General features: G+C 43.7%; 2 protein-coding genes across 5 annotated transcripts in view; one reads left to right on the forward strand and one right to left on the reverse strand.

The window, feature by feature from the left end:
* Positions 1–16,465, forward strand: part of Cog4 (component of oligomeric golgi complex 4) — a 34,049-nt gene that overhangs the window by 13,255 nt on the left and 4,329 nt on the right. For 3 of the 4 annotated variants that reach the window (NM_001108449.1, XM_063278137.1, XM_039097859.2), the window contains 5 exons: positions 1,438–1,571; positions 6,500–6,618; positions 7,089–7,255; positions 8,901–9,066; positions 15,318–15,380. In NM_001108449.1, coding sequence (NP_001101919.1) covers positions 1,438–1,571; positions 6,500–6,618; positions 7,089–7,255; positions 8,901–9,066; positions 15,318–15,380 — 649 coding nt within the window. Of the gene's footprint in view, positions 1–1,437; positions 1,572–6,499; positions 6,619–7,088; positions 7,256–8,900; positions 9,067–15,317; positions 15,381–16,465 lie in introns of those variants that run through there. The other variant, XM_063278138.1, reaches the window with a different exon arrangement.
* Positions 638–16,465, reverse strand: part of Fcsk (fucose kinase) — a 40,128-nt gene continuing 24,300 nt past the window's right edge. Inside the window, exon 25 of the mRNA XM_039097766.2 lies at positions 638–16,407. The gene's annotated coding sequence lies outside the window, so the exon portion shown is untranslated. The remainder of the gene's footprint in view (positions 16,408–16,465) is intronic.

Here is a 16,465-nt window from a genome sequence, read left to right on the forward strand (position 1 = left end):
AAACCCTGTCTGGAGATGGGAAGAGCTGGTTGGCAATGGTACAAGCCCTTAATCCAAGCACTCAGGAAGCAGAGGCAGGCAGATTTCTAAGTTCCAGGCTATTCTGGTCTACAGAGCTAGTTTAGAATAGCCATGGCTACATAGTAAACCTTGTCTGAAAAAAAATCAGCTGACCGCCTTGGACTCTGTTCTATTCCACTTATACCTGTATCTTTACACTAGTCTGTACTAGTATAGCTTGGTGTGTGCAAGTGCAGGCTGTGTCTGTGCATGTGTATTTGTGCGAGTCCCCAGGCAGAGGAGGACTTTGAGTATCTTGTTCTGTTATTCTCCTCCTCTTGTACTCTCCACCTTGTTCACCTGAGACCATAGTCTTGAAGCTTGCTGTTGAGGTAGGCTGGTTGGCCAGTAAGCTCCCAGGACCCAGCCTCTCTACCACCACCACTCCCTTGTGACACTCCCAGGACCCACTCTGTCTGCCACCACCACTCCCTCGTGACCGTGACGCTGGAATCACAGCACAAGTGGCCATGCCTGAAGGTTTGGGTGGATGGTGGTTTGGTTTGGTTTTGGTTTTTTTTTTTGTTTGTTTGTTTGGTTGGTTTTTTTTTTTTTTTGGTTCTTTTTTTCGGAGCTGGGGACCGAACCCCAGGGCCTTGCGCTTCCTAGGTAAGCGCTCTACCACTGAGCTAAATCCCCAGCCCCTGGTTTTGGTTTTTTGAGACAGGTTTAACCTTGACTGTCCTGGAACAAGGCTGGTCCTACGAGGGCTGATGATTAAAGGCATGTACCACCGTCACCCAGCCTTTTTTTTAACATGGGTGCTAGGAATTCCAACTCGGGCCTTTACTTTGTGCAGCAAGCACTCTTAGGCAGGGAGCAGTCTCCCGCCCTGCAGTAAGTTGTGAAGTCCGCAAGTTTAAGTCTTCCCATTTGTTCTCAGGACTGTTTTGGCTGCTCACTGAGGTAGATAGATAGGACATAGTATAATGGTGTGTCCTAAATCTCATGGCTCAATTTGAGATTAGAGAAGTATATTTTCTCCACAGAAGCATAGGTAATTTTCCCATTGGAGGTACATGGTTGAGCCCTGGCAAGTGAAAACTGTGGGTGAAGCTGAGTGTAGTGGCACACATTTAATCCCAGCACTTGGGAGGCAGAAGCAGGTGGATGGTCTGCACAGTGAGTTCTAGGACAGCCAGAGCTACATGGAGAGACCCTACTAAAAAAGAAAGAGAGAGGATGATGGGGAGGGAGAGGGAAGGAAGGGAAGAAAGAAAAAGGAAAATGTGACTGATAGTCTTTGTAACAAACAAGGCAGCGCAGCCATCATCTGACAGAGCTTACGTACCTGGGTTAGGAGGAGGGAGTCTGTTCACTCTGTAGCCTTGCCGTTACAGGGACACAATGTTCTTATTCCTGTGCTCTGTGTCTCAGGGAGCTGGACCCCGTCTTGACTGAGGTTACCCTGATGAATGCTCGAAGTGAATTGTACTTACGCTTCCTTAGGAAGAGGATCAGTGCAGATTTTGAGGTGGGGGACTCCATGGCTTCAGAAGAAGTAAAGCAAGGTAAAACATACTTCTCATATTTGATAAGCAGTTGGCCCTGACTTGTCAAGTCAGAGTTCTTCCTAAGGAAGCCTCTCTTGACAAGCTTTCAGTGGGATTGTTCAGTGTGCCACACTTTAGAATTAGACTGGAATTTTAAAACTTCTAAACACTTTATATAAAGGCAAGGAAATTTGATGGCCTTTGATTTCTTACACCTTTCTCTATGCTCTGGTTTATAGCTAGACTTGGGAAGTGTGTCCATGTAAAGATTTAGATAATACAAAAGATCTGCTTATACTGGTGAACTTTTAAGTGACAGACGCTCTGGAACTGGGTAGTAGCCATTGTTGCACAAATAGAGTAAGTTGCTAAAGATCATTGGATACAGTAGTGAATTCTGTGGACTACAGGTCACACCTCAGTAAAAAGTACATAATACAAACAGAAAATAGAATTACACATCTAGTTCCCACACTGAGTTATGTAACGTGGAGACTCATGGAGTATCTGACATTCTTTGTGGCTTAGGTCAATAAAACACAGGAGGAGATTTACTTAATCAGTTTAAAGGGAATTACATACTTATTTGGAGTTAGGTACTTAGCAGTGTCAGAGATGGCTCACTGGCTAAGAGTACTTACTGCACAAAATGAAGATATGAAGTGGCTAATAAAAAAAAGGTGAATAGAGCTGGAGAGATGGCTCAGTGGTTAAGAGCACTGACTGCTCTTCCAGAGGTCATGAGTTCAATTCCCAGTAACCACATGGTGGCTCACAACCATCTGTAATGAGATCTGGTGGCCTCTTCTGGCCTTCAATCACATATGCAGACAGAATACTGTACATAAAATAAATAAATAAATCTTTAAAAAAAGTGAATAACAAAAAAAAAAAAAAAAAAAAAAACCACCTGGATGATGGTGGTGCATGCCTTTATTCCCAGCACTGGGGAGGCAAAGTCAGACAGATCTCTGTGAGTACAAAGCCAGGCATGTCTACATAGTAAGTTCCAGGACAACCAGGGCTACACAGAAAAACGCTGTTTTCAAAAAAAATAAATAAATAAATCGTCGGACATGGCCACATATGCTTGAAAGTCTACCTCTGTTCAGACCCCCTGTTGTATAGCATAATAACTACCAGCCACATGTGAGCGACTGTTGAAGTTAAAATCTACCTAGTGGGTTTTTAAGATTTATTTATTCATGTATTTTATGTACATGAGTGATCTGCCTTCAAGTACAGGAGAAGGAATTTATTTATTTGTTTACCTTTTTTTTTTTTTTTTCCAGAGCTGGGGACCGAACCCAGGGCCTTGTGCTTGCTAGGCAAGCGCTCTACCGCTGAGCTAAATCCCCAACATTTGTTTACTTTTTTAAAGATTTATTTATTATATAAATACACTGTGGCTGTCTTCAGACACACCAGAAGAGGGAATTAGATCTCATTACAGATGGGGTGTTGGGGATTTAGCTCAGCGGTAGAGCGCTTGCCTAGCACGCGCAAGGCCCTGGGTTCGGTCCCCAGCTCCGAAAAAAAAAAAAAAAAAAAAAAAACAGATGGTTGTGAGCCACCATGTGGTTGCTGGGAATTGAACTCAGGACCTCTGGAAGAGGTGTCAGTGTTCTTAACCACTGAGCCATCTCTCCAGCCCCCTGAAATTAAGATTTAATTAAAATCAAGTTGGGCATGGTACTGTATACCTTTAATTCCAGCACTGGAAGCAGAGGTGGATCTCTGAGTTCAAGTCCAACCTGGTCTACATAGTGAGTTCCAGGCCAGCCAGGACTATACAGGGAAAACTGTCTTAAAAAATAAACCAACAGGGCTGAAGAGATGGCTTAGTGGTTAAAAGTGCTGATTGCTCTTCCAGAGGTCCTGAGTTCAAATTTCAGCAACCACATGGTGGCTCACAACCATCTGTAATGGGATCTGATGCCCTCTTCTGGTTCTGAAGACAGCCACAGGGTACTTATATAATAAATAAATAGATAAATAAATAAATCTTTTAAAAAATAAATAAATTTAACTAAAGTTAAAATTTTAAAATTTAATTCCTTGATCCTTAGCCGTATTTGAAGTCTTAAGAGTTGCCATGAAGTTAGGCATGGTGGCACACTCTGATAATGCCAGTATTTGACAGACCTGGACTAGCAAGCCATTCTTTCGTGACAGAGTCCTAAGAAGGAAGATCCAGGGGATCAGAGATAAAAAGATAGAACAGGTGGGCTAGGAGACCTTGCCTGAGTGAGTCTTAGGCCAGGCAGGCTGATTAAATACAGCATCTTATGTGCGATTCTCAGGGAGAAATGGGACCAGGTCAACAGAAACTATCATATGACAGGACAGAGTCGACAGGAAGCTAATCAAACAATAATGCACTAGGGTAACGCAGGTCATTTGCAGAACATTACAGACTGAGTACACAGTGGCCTTGCAGTAAGAGTTGGGTTCTCAGGACCCAAAGCCATTCATAGCTTCCCCAAGGCGTAGGCCCCAAGCCATCACCAGCTCTGCCAAGCATATTCCTAGTTTCCTACATCAGGGCCTCAAGGACTATCTCCCAAGGCCCTGATTCCAGGCTATTACTGGCTCCACCAAGCGTATTCCTGGTTTTAGAGAAGGAGCTATGTTCCTTCTCCATTATCAGGGCCTTAGAGAAAGCCTTGGATTAGTTCAGCCCTCAGCACTTGTCTGAGATAGACATACCACTGCAAGCTTGAGTGTACCCTGGACTATCACCTCAGCCTAGGTTAGAGAGCCAGACTTCATTAATGGGGGAGAGATCTGCCATGACTTCTTTACATGTATATATGTTCACATGTGTGTGAAGGCCTAAAGTTAATACTGAGTATCTTCTTCAGTGAGACTTATATAGCCTCGCTGGTTTGCTCTCAGGATTCCCTATTTCCCTCTCCCAGAATAGGATTACAAGCAGGCTGCCACACTCCTCGGATTCGGTTTTGGTTTTGGTTTGAAATAGGGTCTCACTGTGTAACCCTGACTGGCCTGGAACTTTATAGACCAGGTCAGCTGGAATTTACAGAGATCTCCCTACCTCTGCCTCTGAGTGCTGGAATTGAATGTATGTGCCATCTTGCCTGACACTTTCCTCTGACTTTTTAACACGACTGCTGGGGAATCTGAATTCTGGTCCTGTGATTGTACAGGAAGCACTTTACCTACTAAGTCATTTCCCCAGCCATGCCATGGATTTGACTTCCTTTCTGGACAGCGTAATTAAAACATGTCTTTGGCTAGATGGCTCAGACCATGACAGTGCTTCCCCTACAAGCTTTATGACCTGAGTTCAATCCCTAGAACCTGTGATAGAAAGAAAGAGCTTTCTTTCTAGCAGTTGTCCTCTGACCTCCACCAGAACATATATATGCATGTATGGCCCACGCTTCCACACATTATTAACACACACAGAATAATATGTATAATATTTTAAAACTTGTACCGTCACAGATACTCCTATTGAGCAGCTAGGCAGTGATGACATAGAGGATGAAGGGCTTTATGACTAGTAAATTTTGGTCTTTACCCTGGAAATGTGCATCTTTAGACTTCTATGTCATCTTGGAGAAACTAATGAAAAGGCATTAAATTATTTGTACAAAATTGTTCACTATGGGAGAAGTGGGTCAACAGTTAAGAATCCTGGACTTGGGTTTTGTTCTTGGTACCCATGTAACTGCTCTCAACCGTCTGCAACTCCAGTACTAGGGAAGAGGTTCCCTCTTCTGGCCTCCATAAGTACCAGACAATCGTACATTTACATGCAGGCAAAACACCCAGACATACATAAATGTAAATCTATTTTTTAAATGTTCAGTATTTTCTTCAATTACTATTTCCAGTTATGAAAGAAAAATTTAGAAATAACCCATGTGTTAGCTGAGGTAGTGCATGCCTTTGATCCTAGCACTCAGGAGGCAGAAATAGGCAGATCCCTGAGTTCAAGACCTACCTGATCTACAGCAAGTTCTAAGGGTAGCCAGGAATTCACAGAAAAACTTTCTCAAGAAACCAAAACAGAAGAAAAAAAGGAATGAAAGAAAGAAAAAACCCTGGTGTCTAAAACTGGAGTTAGGACTGTAGGTGGTGGCCCACACCTCTAATCCCAGTGCTCTGTAGGCAGAGGCAGATAGATCTCTGTCAAAATGGTTCAAAATGTAGTAAGATACGATCTCAAAACATAAACAAGTAAAATTAAAATAATACGAATTATCTAATAATTAATAAAATGTGCAGTGGTGCTGGGTACAGTGGTCTGTAATTGCAGGACTTGGGAGGCTAAGGCAGAAGAGTCATCTATTCTGTTCAAGGCCCTGGTTTCATTCTAGTTTCCCAGGCTAGAGATGACTAAGGGGCGAGAGAGGTAGTTCAGTGGGTAAGAGTGCTTGCAGATCTCCCACAGGTCCAGAGTTTGGTTCCTAAGGCTTGTTGGGCAGCTCACAACCACTTGTAAAATAGCCCCAGAGATGCTCTCTTCTGGTCTCTGCAGTGATTCATTAGCCTACACATAAACACACACATAAATAAATAAATAAATAAATAAATAAATAAATAAATAATCAAGCAATCAAAAAGTCTTTAAAAATAATTAAGCTGGGGCTGGAGAGATTGCTCAGTGGTTAAGAGCACTGACTATGCTTCCAGAGGTCCTGAGTTCACATCCCAGCAACCACATGGTGGCTCACAACCATCTGTAATGGGATCTGATGCATCCGAAGAGAGTGACGGTGTACTCACATAAATAAATAAATGAAAAAAATTAAGCTACAGAAAAAGATGTTGAAAAATGCTATCTATACTGATTTTAATCATGGAAAATATGCACCTGCTTGGGAAAAAGACTAGAGAGGAACTTGAAAAATGAAAAGCCTTGCTCTTTCCGTCTTGGGGAAAAAGTGAATATTCCTTTCTTGGCTGTCCCCTAGAGCACCAGAAGTGCCTGGACAAACTCCTCAATAACTGCCTATTGAGCTGTACCATGCAGGAGCTAGTTGGCTTCTATATTACCATGGAGGAGTACTTCATGAGAGAGACTGTCAATAAGGTAGGACATTAGGATACGTCTCTGCAAGTGGGGCTTCCTGTCCAAGAAGCCAGGCTGAAGGAAATGGCTGGGACCTGACATATTTCTTGGTCCTGCTTTGAAAGTACTTTTGGATCTAGTAAGAAGACATCTCTGAAGTTGTCATGCTCTTCACATTCCTAGCTGGGTCTTTCCTAAAGATTACAAAAGAACAGCTTAGCTCTTATGGCGCCTACTTGTTCCCCACCTCCCTGCAGATATATGGGGTAGGGCCTCTCCTATGTCTAACATCCCAGGTAATGGATATTGCCAAAGGAAAGGCCCCAAATACTGCTTTCTAACGTCGTAATCTTTTTTTTTTTTTTTTTTTTTGTCAAGCTGTGACCAGCATGGACAAAATATAAGAAATGGTTCAGAGACAGGGCTAGTATAACCAGAATTATCTAGAACATCAGATCTGGATACTCACTTAGGACTTTGCCTTTTGATAGGCTGTGGCTCTGGATACCTATGAGAAGGGCCAGTTGACATCCAGCATGGTGGATGATGTCTTTTACATTGTTAAAAAGTGCATTGGGCGTGCTCTGTCCAGCTCTAACATCGACTGTCTCTGTGCCATGATCAACCTTGCAACCAGAGAGCTGGAAGCTGACTTCAGGTAGTGTTGACGCCCTTTCTGCTTTATGGGCATAAAAGTTCTAGTTTTATTTGATTCCTTGTCTTATTTGTTTCTTTCCTTTTTTTTACTGGTTATATTTGGTTCTAAACAAGATTAAGCTATCTGAGCCTGATGGCACATGCCTTTAATCTAAGGAGGCAGAAGCAGGTGGATCTCTGAGTTCAAGACCATCCTGCTCTACAGAGTGAGTTCGAGAAAAGCCAAGGACTCAGGAAAACCCTGTCTCAAAAAGGAAAAAAAAAAATAGAGATATGTTTCTATTCCAAATATAACATCCTAAGCTCAGGGAAACTATCAGCCAAATATCTTAAGTGCCTAATTTCCATTTATTTATTTATTTATTTATTTATTTATTTATTTATTTATTTATTTATTTAATGTGGATGAGTACTCTGTCTTCATTCACACCAGAAGAAGACATCAGATCCTATTACAGATGGTTGTGAGCCACCATGTGGTTGCTGGGAATTGAACTCATGACCTCTGGAAGAACAGTCAGTGCTCATAACCACTAAGCCATCTCTCCAGCCCAAGTGCCTAATTTCTAATACTTAACCTAATTCACTAAAGTATGTTGAAGGTGTCATTACCCTCAGACCCAAAAGAAAAGCAAGTGGTTTAGATAAGAGCAGTGGTTATAATGACATTCATAGTTTCTATAAGCCAAGCACTATACCAACACCCTCCGCCCTCCCCCTTATACTTTCATTTTTTTGAGACAGGGTTTCTCAGTGTAGCCCTGGCTATCCTGGAACGTGGCTCTGTAAACTGGGCTAGCCTCAAACTCAAGAGATCTGCCTACCTTTGCCTCTTGAGTGCTAGGACTAAAGTTGTGTGCCACCATGCCTGTCCCCACCCCCATTTTTTATTGTATAAAAACTTTGATGTGAGACAGATGATATGGCTCAGCAGGTAAAGATATTTGCTGCTAAATCTAATGATCTGAGTTTAATCTCCAGAGCCCACACCGAGTGGAAGGTGAACCAATTCCTGCAAGTTGTTCCCTCACCTCCACAAACGTGCTGTAGCATTGCTGCCCTCACAAAATAAATAAATATTTAAATAATGATATAGAAACTATGCTTTCTGTTCTGTAAATGTAGAACTGGGGCCTGGAGAGATTATATTGTGACCTTTTGTCATGGTCCCAGACCTCTTAAGAAGTAAAATAGAGAACTCAGTACTAACTTGACTCAAAAGTGTTTCAGCTCCTGCATGGGACTGCATCTCACTAAGCTTTACTCTGTCCTCTTTGCAGTTCATTGGTGATAAATGAAAGCCTGATGGAGAAATAAACAGTAGCTAGAAGCACAGTGACACTGTCAGGGCCACCATGGACAGTGTATTTGCTGAAGACAGGTCCATCCTACCCTTCCCCCAGCCTTGCTGTTCAGTACATGATGGCTGGTCTTTTTCTTTTTTCCTGTATTTTATAAAAAGAAGTGACCGGTCTCCTCTATATACTCTTAGTATCTTTGAGCAAGTACTGGTTGCTGTCCTGTCCTGGCCCCTGATGTCCCCCACAGTAGTCTCCACCCCCAAAGAGTAGTTGGGGTAGTGGGTGCTCTGTTCTTGCTGTCCTGTAGGCCAGGGTGAACACTGCATATGCCTTTCTGCCCCACAGGGATGTTCTATGTAATAAGCTAAGAATGGGCTTCCCAGCCACCACCTTACAGGACATCCAGCGTGGGGTGACGAGTGCCGTGAACATCATGCACAGCAGCCTCCAGCAAGGCAAGTTTGACACCAAAGGCATCGAGAGCACTGATGAAGCCAAGCTGTCCTTCCTGGTAGGTGGCCATGAGGCTGGTGGCTGGGGCAGACTTTCTTAAGGGTTATTGTAAATTTGAAATAGATTTGTGGCCAAGGCTGGTCTTGATCTTGCTACATAATGAAGGATGACCTTTAACTTCCGTCTTCCTGCCTTTGCCTTTGGAGTGCCCCATTTCAGCAGTGGTGGCTCAACTGACCCACATTTCCAGACCCCTTGAAAGGTTATACTGTAACTCCTTAGTCATATCATAAAAAGCCTCAGGGTGAAGACTTTTTCTCTAGAACTTAATTGAAAAGGAAAACACCTTTAAGGAGAGTTTCTCTAGGTTCTGAAACCACTTCTTGCCAGAAACCTGCTCTAAGTAACCAGAGGCAGAATATGTACTTTTTTTTCCCTTCTTTTTTCTGAAAACCTAGGTGCCTTACTTCTCAGTGTTCTTTCCAAAGCTCCTTTTACAAGCAATTAAGGGGCTCCATGGTGTATGCGTCCCACAAACCAACTCTAACAGCGGTGCCAGGCTTTTCTGAGGGAAGGCCGACAATCGAGAGCCCTTTGCCTCACAAAACTGCTTTTCTAGTAACTTCCTCTTTGGAACATGCCTGTAATCTCAGCATTTGGGAAGCTGAGAAAGGTGGATCATGAATTCAGGGTTGTCCTGGGCTCCTATCCAGACTGTCTCAAGGAGGGTAGGGGACATTTAGCCTCACAGAGTCAAAGAAGAGAGTAATGAACCAGTGAGCCTCCCCACTGTGTGGTAAGAGGAAAGAGGGGCCTGAAAAGATGAAAGCGTTCGTACGGGGCAGAGAGTTTGTGACACTAAAGGACACAGAAAAGACGCTGACGCTACGATCCAGTCTCTCTGCCCATGCTCACTGACGTGAATAGGAACAATGCTATCCTGGTCACTTGTATTCTCTCCTTCACATCCACTAGACTTGAGCTTAGTGCCTGAGGCCTAAAGTGAAGGACACTGAAGCTGAGCTCTCAGTCAATAATCTGCCGATAGATCGAATACAAAAGTGTGTCCATGAAGTTCAGGGTGCTCAGCTACTCTCAGATTTAGGTTCTTGATCTCAGAGACATTGGCTCTAACTTTACTGAAACCTTAACCATTACAAGGAAATCACACTAACTAGTCACCAGACACATCTAACATGGTTATTTTAGCTCCCTGTCCTCTTGTTGACATTGAAAAAATTTCCCAGGGTTGGGGATTTAGCTCAGTGGTAGAGCGCTTGCCTAGGAAGCGCAAGGTCCTGGGTTCGGTCCCCAGCTCCGGGGGAAAAAAAAGAAAAAATTTCCCTTGAGACAGGTATAGTGATTGACACCTTTAATCCCAACACTCAGGAAGCAGAGGCAAACAGATCTCTAGAAGTTCCAGGCCAACCAAGGTTACTTTGTCTCAAAAAACAAGAAGAAAACACTGCTGTTGGTATGAGTTCCATCTGTCCAAGCTAGCTGTATGATATCACGGGTGCTGTCCAAAAAGAGGAGCAACCCAAACTTGGTAGTATACACCTGTAACCCAGCATTTGGGAGGCAGAGACAGGAAAATGAGTTGAAAGACAATCCTGGCTATTTAGGAAGTTCAAAGTCAGCCCTGTATACATCAGACCTTGTCTTTTTAAAAGTGGGGAGGAGGGAAGGCTAGAAATAGGGGTGCCCGTTTTTACTATCAGCACCGGAAGCTCAGGGCCTGGTCTACATAGAGAGTTCCAGGACAGCCAGGGCTACAGAGCCAGACCCTGCCTCAATAAGGCACATCCATCCACACACATAGTACACACACAAAGAAGTAATAACTTTAACTAAAAAGAGAAGCTCCAAAAGATATTTACTTATCAAATGTATTTCCTTTTAAAAACTTTGCGAAAAAGGCCCAACAAACGTTGTCACACTCTGACGAACTTACACTTTTAGCTTTGCTTGCACACTATTTCCTTTTTTTCACAGAACTTATTATTATTATTTATCATCATCATCATCATTCATTCATTCATTCATTCATTCATTCTGCCATGCTGGACTCAGAAACACTCAGGCCTCTTGGGACCTATCACATTAGCGCTCCATGTCTTTGACTAGGCATCTGTTTGTTTTACTTGGTTTTTGTTTGCTTGATTTTTTTTTTTTTTTTCTCGGAGCTGGGGACCGAACCCAGGGCCTTGTGCTTGCTAGGCAAGCGCTCTACCTCTGAGCTAAATCCCCAACCCCTTGCTTGATTTTTTTTTTGTTTGTTTGTTTGGGTTGGTTTTTTTTTAAGAATCATTTATTTATTTTATGTGTATGAGTACACTGTAGCTATTTTCAGGTACACCAGAAGAGAGCATCAGATCCTATAACTGATGGTTGTGAGCCATCATGTGGTTGCTGGGAATTGAACTCAGGACCTCTGGAAGAGCAGTCAGTGCTCTTAACCTCTGAGCCATCTCTCCAGCCCATTTTTGTTTTTTCAGTGCTAGAAATTGAACAGAAGGCTTCACATGTGCCAGGCAAGCACACTGCTCCTAAAATATGTCTCCCGATGCTTGATCTGAGCCAAAGTCTCACCAACTTACTTAGGCTTGCCTGGTTGCTCCATAACCCAGGCATGTCTTGCAAGTACACCTGCCTTCCTCAGCCTCTGAGCGGCTGGGTTACTGGCACAGGCCATAAGCCTAGTTGGTCTTTTGTTTCGAACCTCTTAACCTAATCCATCTGCCTTTTGTAGTTCTTTTCTACCACATGACTTCTCCCATCCCCAAGGCTGGCCACTGAGTGCCTTGGCTCTCATTCATCGTTCCCTGGGAATCTTCCAGTTACACAGTTTCATTGTTTGGCTTTGTTTTGTTGGATTCTTTTCAAGACAGGCTTTCTTTATGGAGCCCTAGCTGTCCTGGAACTTACTCTGTAGACCAGGCTGGCCTTAGAGATCCACCTACCTATGCCTCCCAAGTGCTGGGACTGCACCACCATCGATAGGCTGACAATTTCATTGTTAGGAGACCCACATGAGGGGGGTTGAGGATTTAGCTCAGTGGTAGAGCGCTTGCCTAGTAAGCCCAAGGCCCTGGGTTCGGTCCCCAGCTCCGAAAAAAAGAACCAAAAAAAAAAAAAGGAGACCCACATGAAAAAGCCAAAACAAAGGTGGTACTGAGTGCTTGGTGACAGATTTCTAGTTTTTCTGGTTCCAAACACTTAGAATGTCATCCCCCCCACTACAAATTCTTCTTTGGCATTTTAGTTGTGAGCCTGACCTTTACTGCCTGAGCCATGCCCCCAGCCCACAGAGCCTACTTGTATGACACTTTGATTCATTTAGCTGTCAAAAGGAATCCCCCAACTCTATAATCCCATTTTCTATAAGCAGGAGCTAAACCCAGCGAATCCATGTTTACAAAGATTGTCAGTCCAAAGGAAACTCTAAAAATCAATACCCAACCCTTTTTCCTCTCATGACAATTATTTCTTGGTGCCCTAAAGTGCCTGGGAATCACTTATGTTGTAACAGTATAGTTGTTTTTCTGGAAACATTCAATGTTAGCAGGCTTGTGTTATGGCTTTAGTTCCCTTACGCAACCCCATTCAGCGTGGTCTAAGTGGCACAGTCAGCAGTGTGGTTTCTCAGTACTGACTGCATATGTCAACTAGAAAAGTACTTCAATCCTTGTGGATCTGGGACTCTCCATTTACCCTAAAATCCCTAAGTTCTTAGTTGTGACTCCTGCCTGCCATCTTCCTGGGCCATGCCACCTACTAACCAGGTTGAGGCAGTGAGACTCTCCCAGATATGTTAATCCTGCCACCCACAGTCTCTATTACCAATATCCCAGGCCATAGCCTGGCTTATATAGCATCACTGCCCTAAAACATACTGCCAGAAACTGGACATGGTGGCACACATCTGTAACTTCAGGAGGTAGAGACAGAGTCCAGAGTTCAAGGCCAGCTTCAGCTTCATTGCAAGTTTGAGGCCAGTATAGGCTATAGGAGACCCTCTTAAAATTGCCATGATGGGGCTGGAGAGATAGCTCAGCGGTTAAGAGTGCTGACTGCTCTTCCAGAGGTCCTGAGTTCAATCCCCAGCAACCACATGGTGGCTCACAACCATCTATAGTGGGAATCAAATGCCCTCTTCTGATGTGTCTGAAGACAGCTACAGTATCTTCATATACATTAAATAAATAAATCTTTTTAAAAAATTGCCATGATGGTGCTGGAAAAGTGGTTTATTAATTAAGATATCTTGTTTTTAACTTTTTAAAGATTTATTTATTTTGTGTATATGTAAGGTACCCTGTGAGTGCCAAGAACTAAACCTAGGTCCATTACAAGAATAATGAATATTCTTTTATCTGCTGGGCCATCTCTCCTGACCCCACATATATGAGTTTTGCCTGTATGCATACATGTGCACATGGGCATGCCTGGTTTCTACTGAGATCAAAAGATGATGTCAGGTCCCCTATAACTGGAATTATGGATAGTTGTAAGGTACCATGTAAGTGCTAAGAAAGAAACATAGGTCCTCTGCAAGAATGACAAATACTCTTTTAACTGCTGGGCCATCTCTCCTGGCTGCACATTATGCTGTTCTTGTGGAAGAAAGTTCCCTTCCCAGCACCAGCATGGATGGATGGTGGCTTACAACCATCTATAACTACAGTTCCAGTGGTTCTGATGCCTGGACTCTCGGCCTCTCTACCAGACATATACATGCTTACACGCACAATTAAAAAAAAATTCTTGTCAGGCATTCCTCTAGTACTTGGGAGGTAGAGGCAGTGAGTGGTCCTTGGCTATAAAGGGAGTTTGAGGTCAACAGGACTGATGATATGAAACTGCCTTAAGGAGGGCAAGGGAAGCCTGGGATGTACCTTAGTGGCATGGCCTGCATTTGATCCTGAGCACCACAGGTGGGAAGAAAAGGAATATGACAGGGAGCTAAGGAGAGGCTGATAAAGTGGTGAGGTGGTCCCATCAGTTACAGAGAGTGGAAGGTGAGCATTCTAGCTTTGTAAATTCAGTTCAACCATCATCTTCACCGGGGAGCCTTCCTGAGTACCTCAAACCAAAGATGCATCCTTCAGATGGTCATAGTTGATAGTTGTCCGTTATCAAAGATGATTTCATGTGGTCCAGGTCGGCCTCAATTCACTATATAACCAAGGACAACTTTGAATTTCTGATTTTCATGCCTCTGCTTCCTGAGTACTAGAATTATGTGAGCTCTTCCATATCTGATTTATGCAGTGCTGGGAATAAAACCCAGGGGTATACGTATGCTCTGTAAACACTCTACCTACTCAGACACATCCCTTTACTGCTTTTTGTTTCCCCAAGAGGTGTGCATGTGTGTGTGTGCGTGCATGCGTGTGTATTGTGTGCTTGTGTGTGTGATTAAATGCACATGGTACAGCAGGGTACGTGTGCCTTTCATTAGAGTGCAGAAGAGCAATGTGGAGCTCTTGGAGCTGTAGTTATGGCGTTGTTGGTGCTGGCATACAGACTCTAGTCCTCTTGATCACGTAGTAAGCTCTGAGGTGTCTCTCCAGTCCACTTCCTGCTTTGATGACCAGTCTCAGAGACATGTGAGTCATGAAAAAAGGAGCCCTTAGTCCACACTAGGGGCTCATTCCTACTCTAGTGTTGTGAGCTTTCCACTGTGAATTTGTTTCCATCCCTGTTTTATTTTTTATCGTAGTGTTATCACTACCTGACTTTGTATGATAAGTATCAGAGGCCGGAGGCTGGGCCAGGGCTGGGTGCTAGGAACTCAGTCCAGGGTTTTGCTCCTGCTCAGCACACGTGCTAGCACTAAAGCGTAGTGCCTGCTCTCAGGGCGTGTGCGTTGCCTGCTCTGCTGCAGTGTTGGTTGGTTCCCCCTCACTATCCAGAAGAATGCCTTGCTCATCACAAGTGTTCAGTATGTTTGCAGTCCTTACCGAGGCCTGCTACCTTAATGTCCAGGACTTACCACGTTCCTGTTCGCCTGCATTGTTCCTGGTCTATAAGTAATGTGGAGCCTGGGGTGTGATACCTCTGCAGTCAACATGGTTTTCTGCTTTGGTATTGGGAACAGGAGAAAGCATGAGCCTGGCTTCCCATTCTGAGCCAAGATCTGAGCATCCTGCCCAATAACAGTGCTGTGGGCTTTCCTCAGGCTGAAACTCACGCTTGTACTTCTCTGAGCCTCATGAACCATAACTGTCAGACATTCGAGTAGCGTTTGAGTGGTCAGCAAGCCCAGTGAGCAGGAAGTAACATTCCTTTTCCACCATCTTGCAGGTGACTCTGAATAATGTGGAAGTCTGCAGTGAGAACATCTCAACTCTGAAGAAGACTCTGGAGGTACAAGGGAAATTGTCTTTCAGGGTTTTTTATTACTTTATTTTATGTATAAGTACTCTATCTCATACACATGGTGTAGACCACCATGCCAGAAGAAGGGAACAGATCCCTGTAGAGATGGTTGTGAGCCACCATGTGTTTTCTGGGAATTGAACTCAGACCTCTGGAAGAACAAGCAGTCAGTGCTCTTAACCACTGAGCCATCTCTCCAGCTCCCTGCTGTCATTTTTTTAAGAGGGCTGCAGAGCATAGTAGAAATTTCTTGGGCCTTGAAGTTAGATATTAGTATGTTCAAATCTCCACTAGACATCTAACCACTTAGGAGGCTGTAGGCAAGTTCTGTTTAAAGTTTCCTTAGCCTCAGTTGTAAAAGAGAGGTAATGACCTCTACCATGACACTGTCATGAAATGAATGTCCACTTGATACAGGAGAAGTATGTGCTAACAGTCTCCAATAGCAGGACCAGTCAGCATAGAGCAAGCGTTGTGAAGTATTAAAGTGAGGTCCTAGTTACATCCCACTCTCTGACTCAGAAAGGAGGAAAGCTAGGGTCCTGCCACCTAGGTGGACACTAACAGGAGGATACTTTAAAGCAGAAGGAAAGGGCTGCCTATATATACTGTTGTAACCTTAGAGTTGGGCCTGAGTGTGTGTGAGCGCACACTAGTGTGCATGTGTTTTAAAGGAGGGCAATAACTTTATTTACCGAGCTTTTTACAGGGAAGCTCTGGCTGTCTAACCTACCTTTCCTTGAGATAGGAAAGAAAGAAGGATAGAAGGGAGAGAGATCTCTGAATCTAATTTCTTTCTCGTTTCTTCTTGAAGCACACTACTAATAAACTACAATCAACCCCTCCCTGAACCACCTCCACCCCACACCTATAGGGCTCTAGCATCTACAAACCTTGGAAAAATTCCCAGAATTTCAAATGTCATCCAGTCGCAGAAACTATCCACCCCTGCTAGAGCAGGAGGCCATCATGCTGAGCTGCTGCAGACAGTCAGAGGCAGCCACATACCCCACGCCTGGTTAAAGTGAAAACTGTTACAGTTCTGTGTTTCTAAAGAAACCAACATTTCAAAA

This window comes from Rattus norvegicus, chromosome 19 (assembly GCF_036323735.1).
Source record: "Rattus norvegicus strain BN/NHsdMcwi chromosome 19, GRCr8, whole genome shotgun sequence".
NCBI classification, from domain to species: Eukaryota; Metazoa; Chordata; class Mammalia; order Rodentia; family Muridae; genus Rattus; species Rattus norvegicus.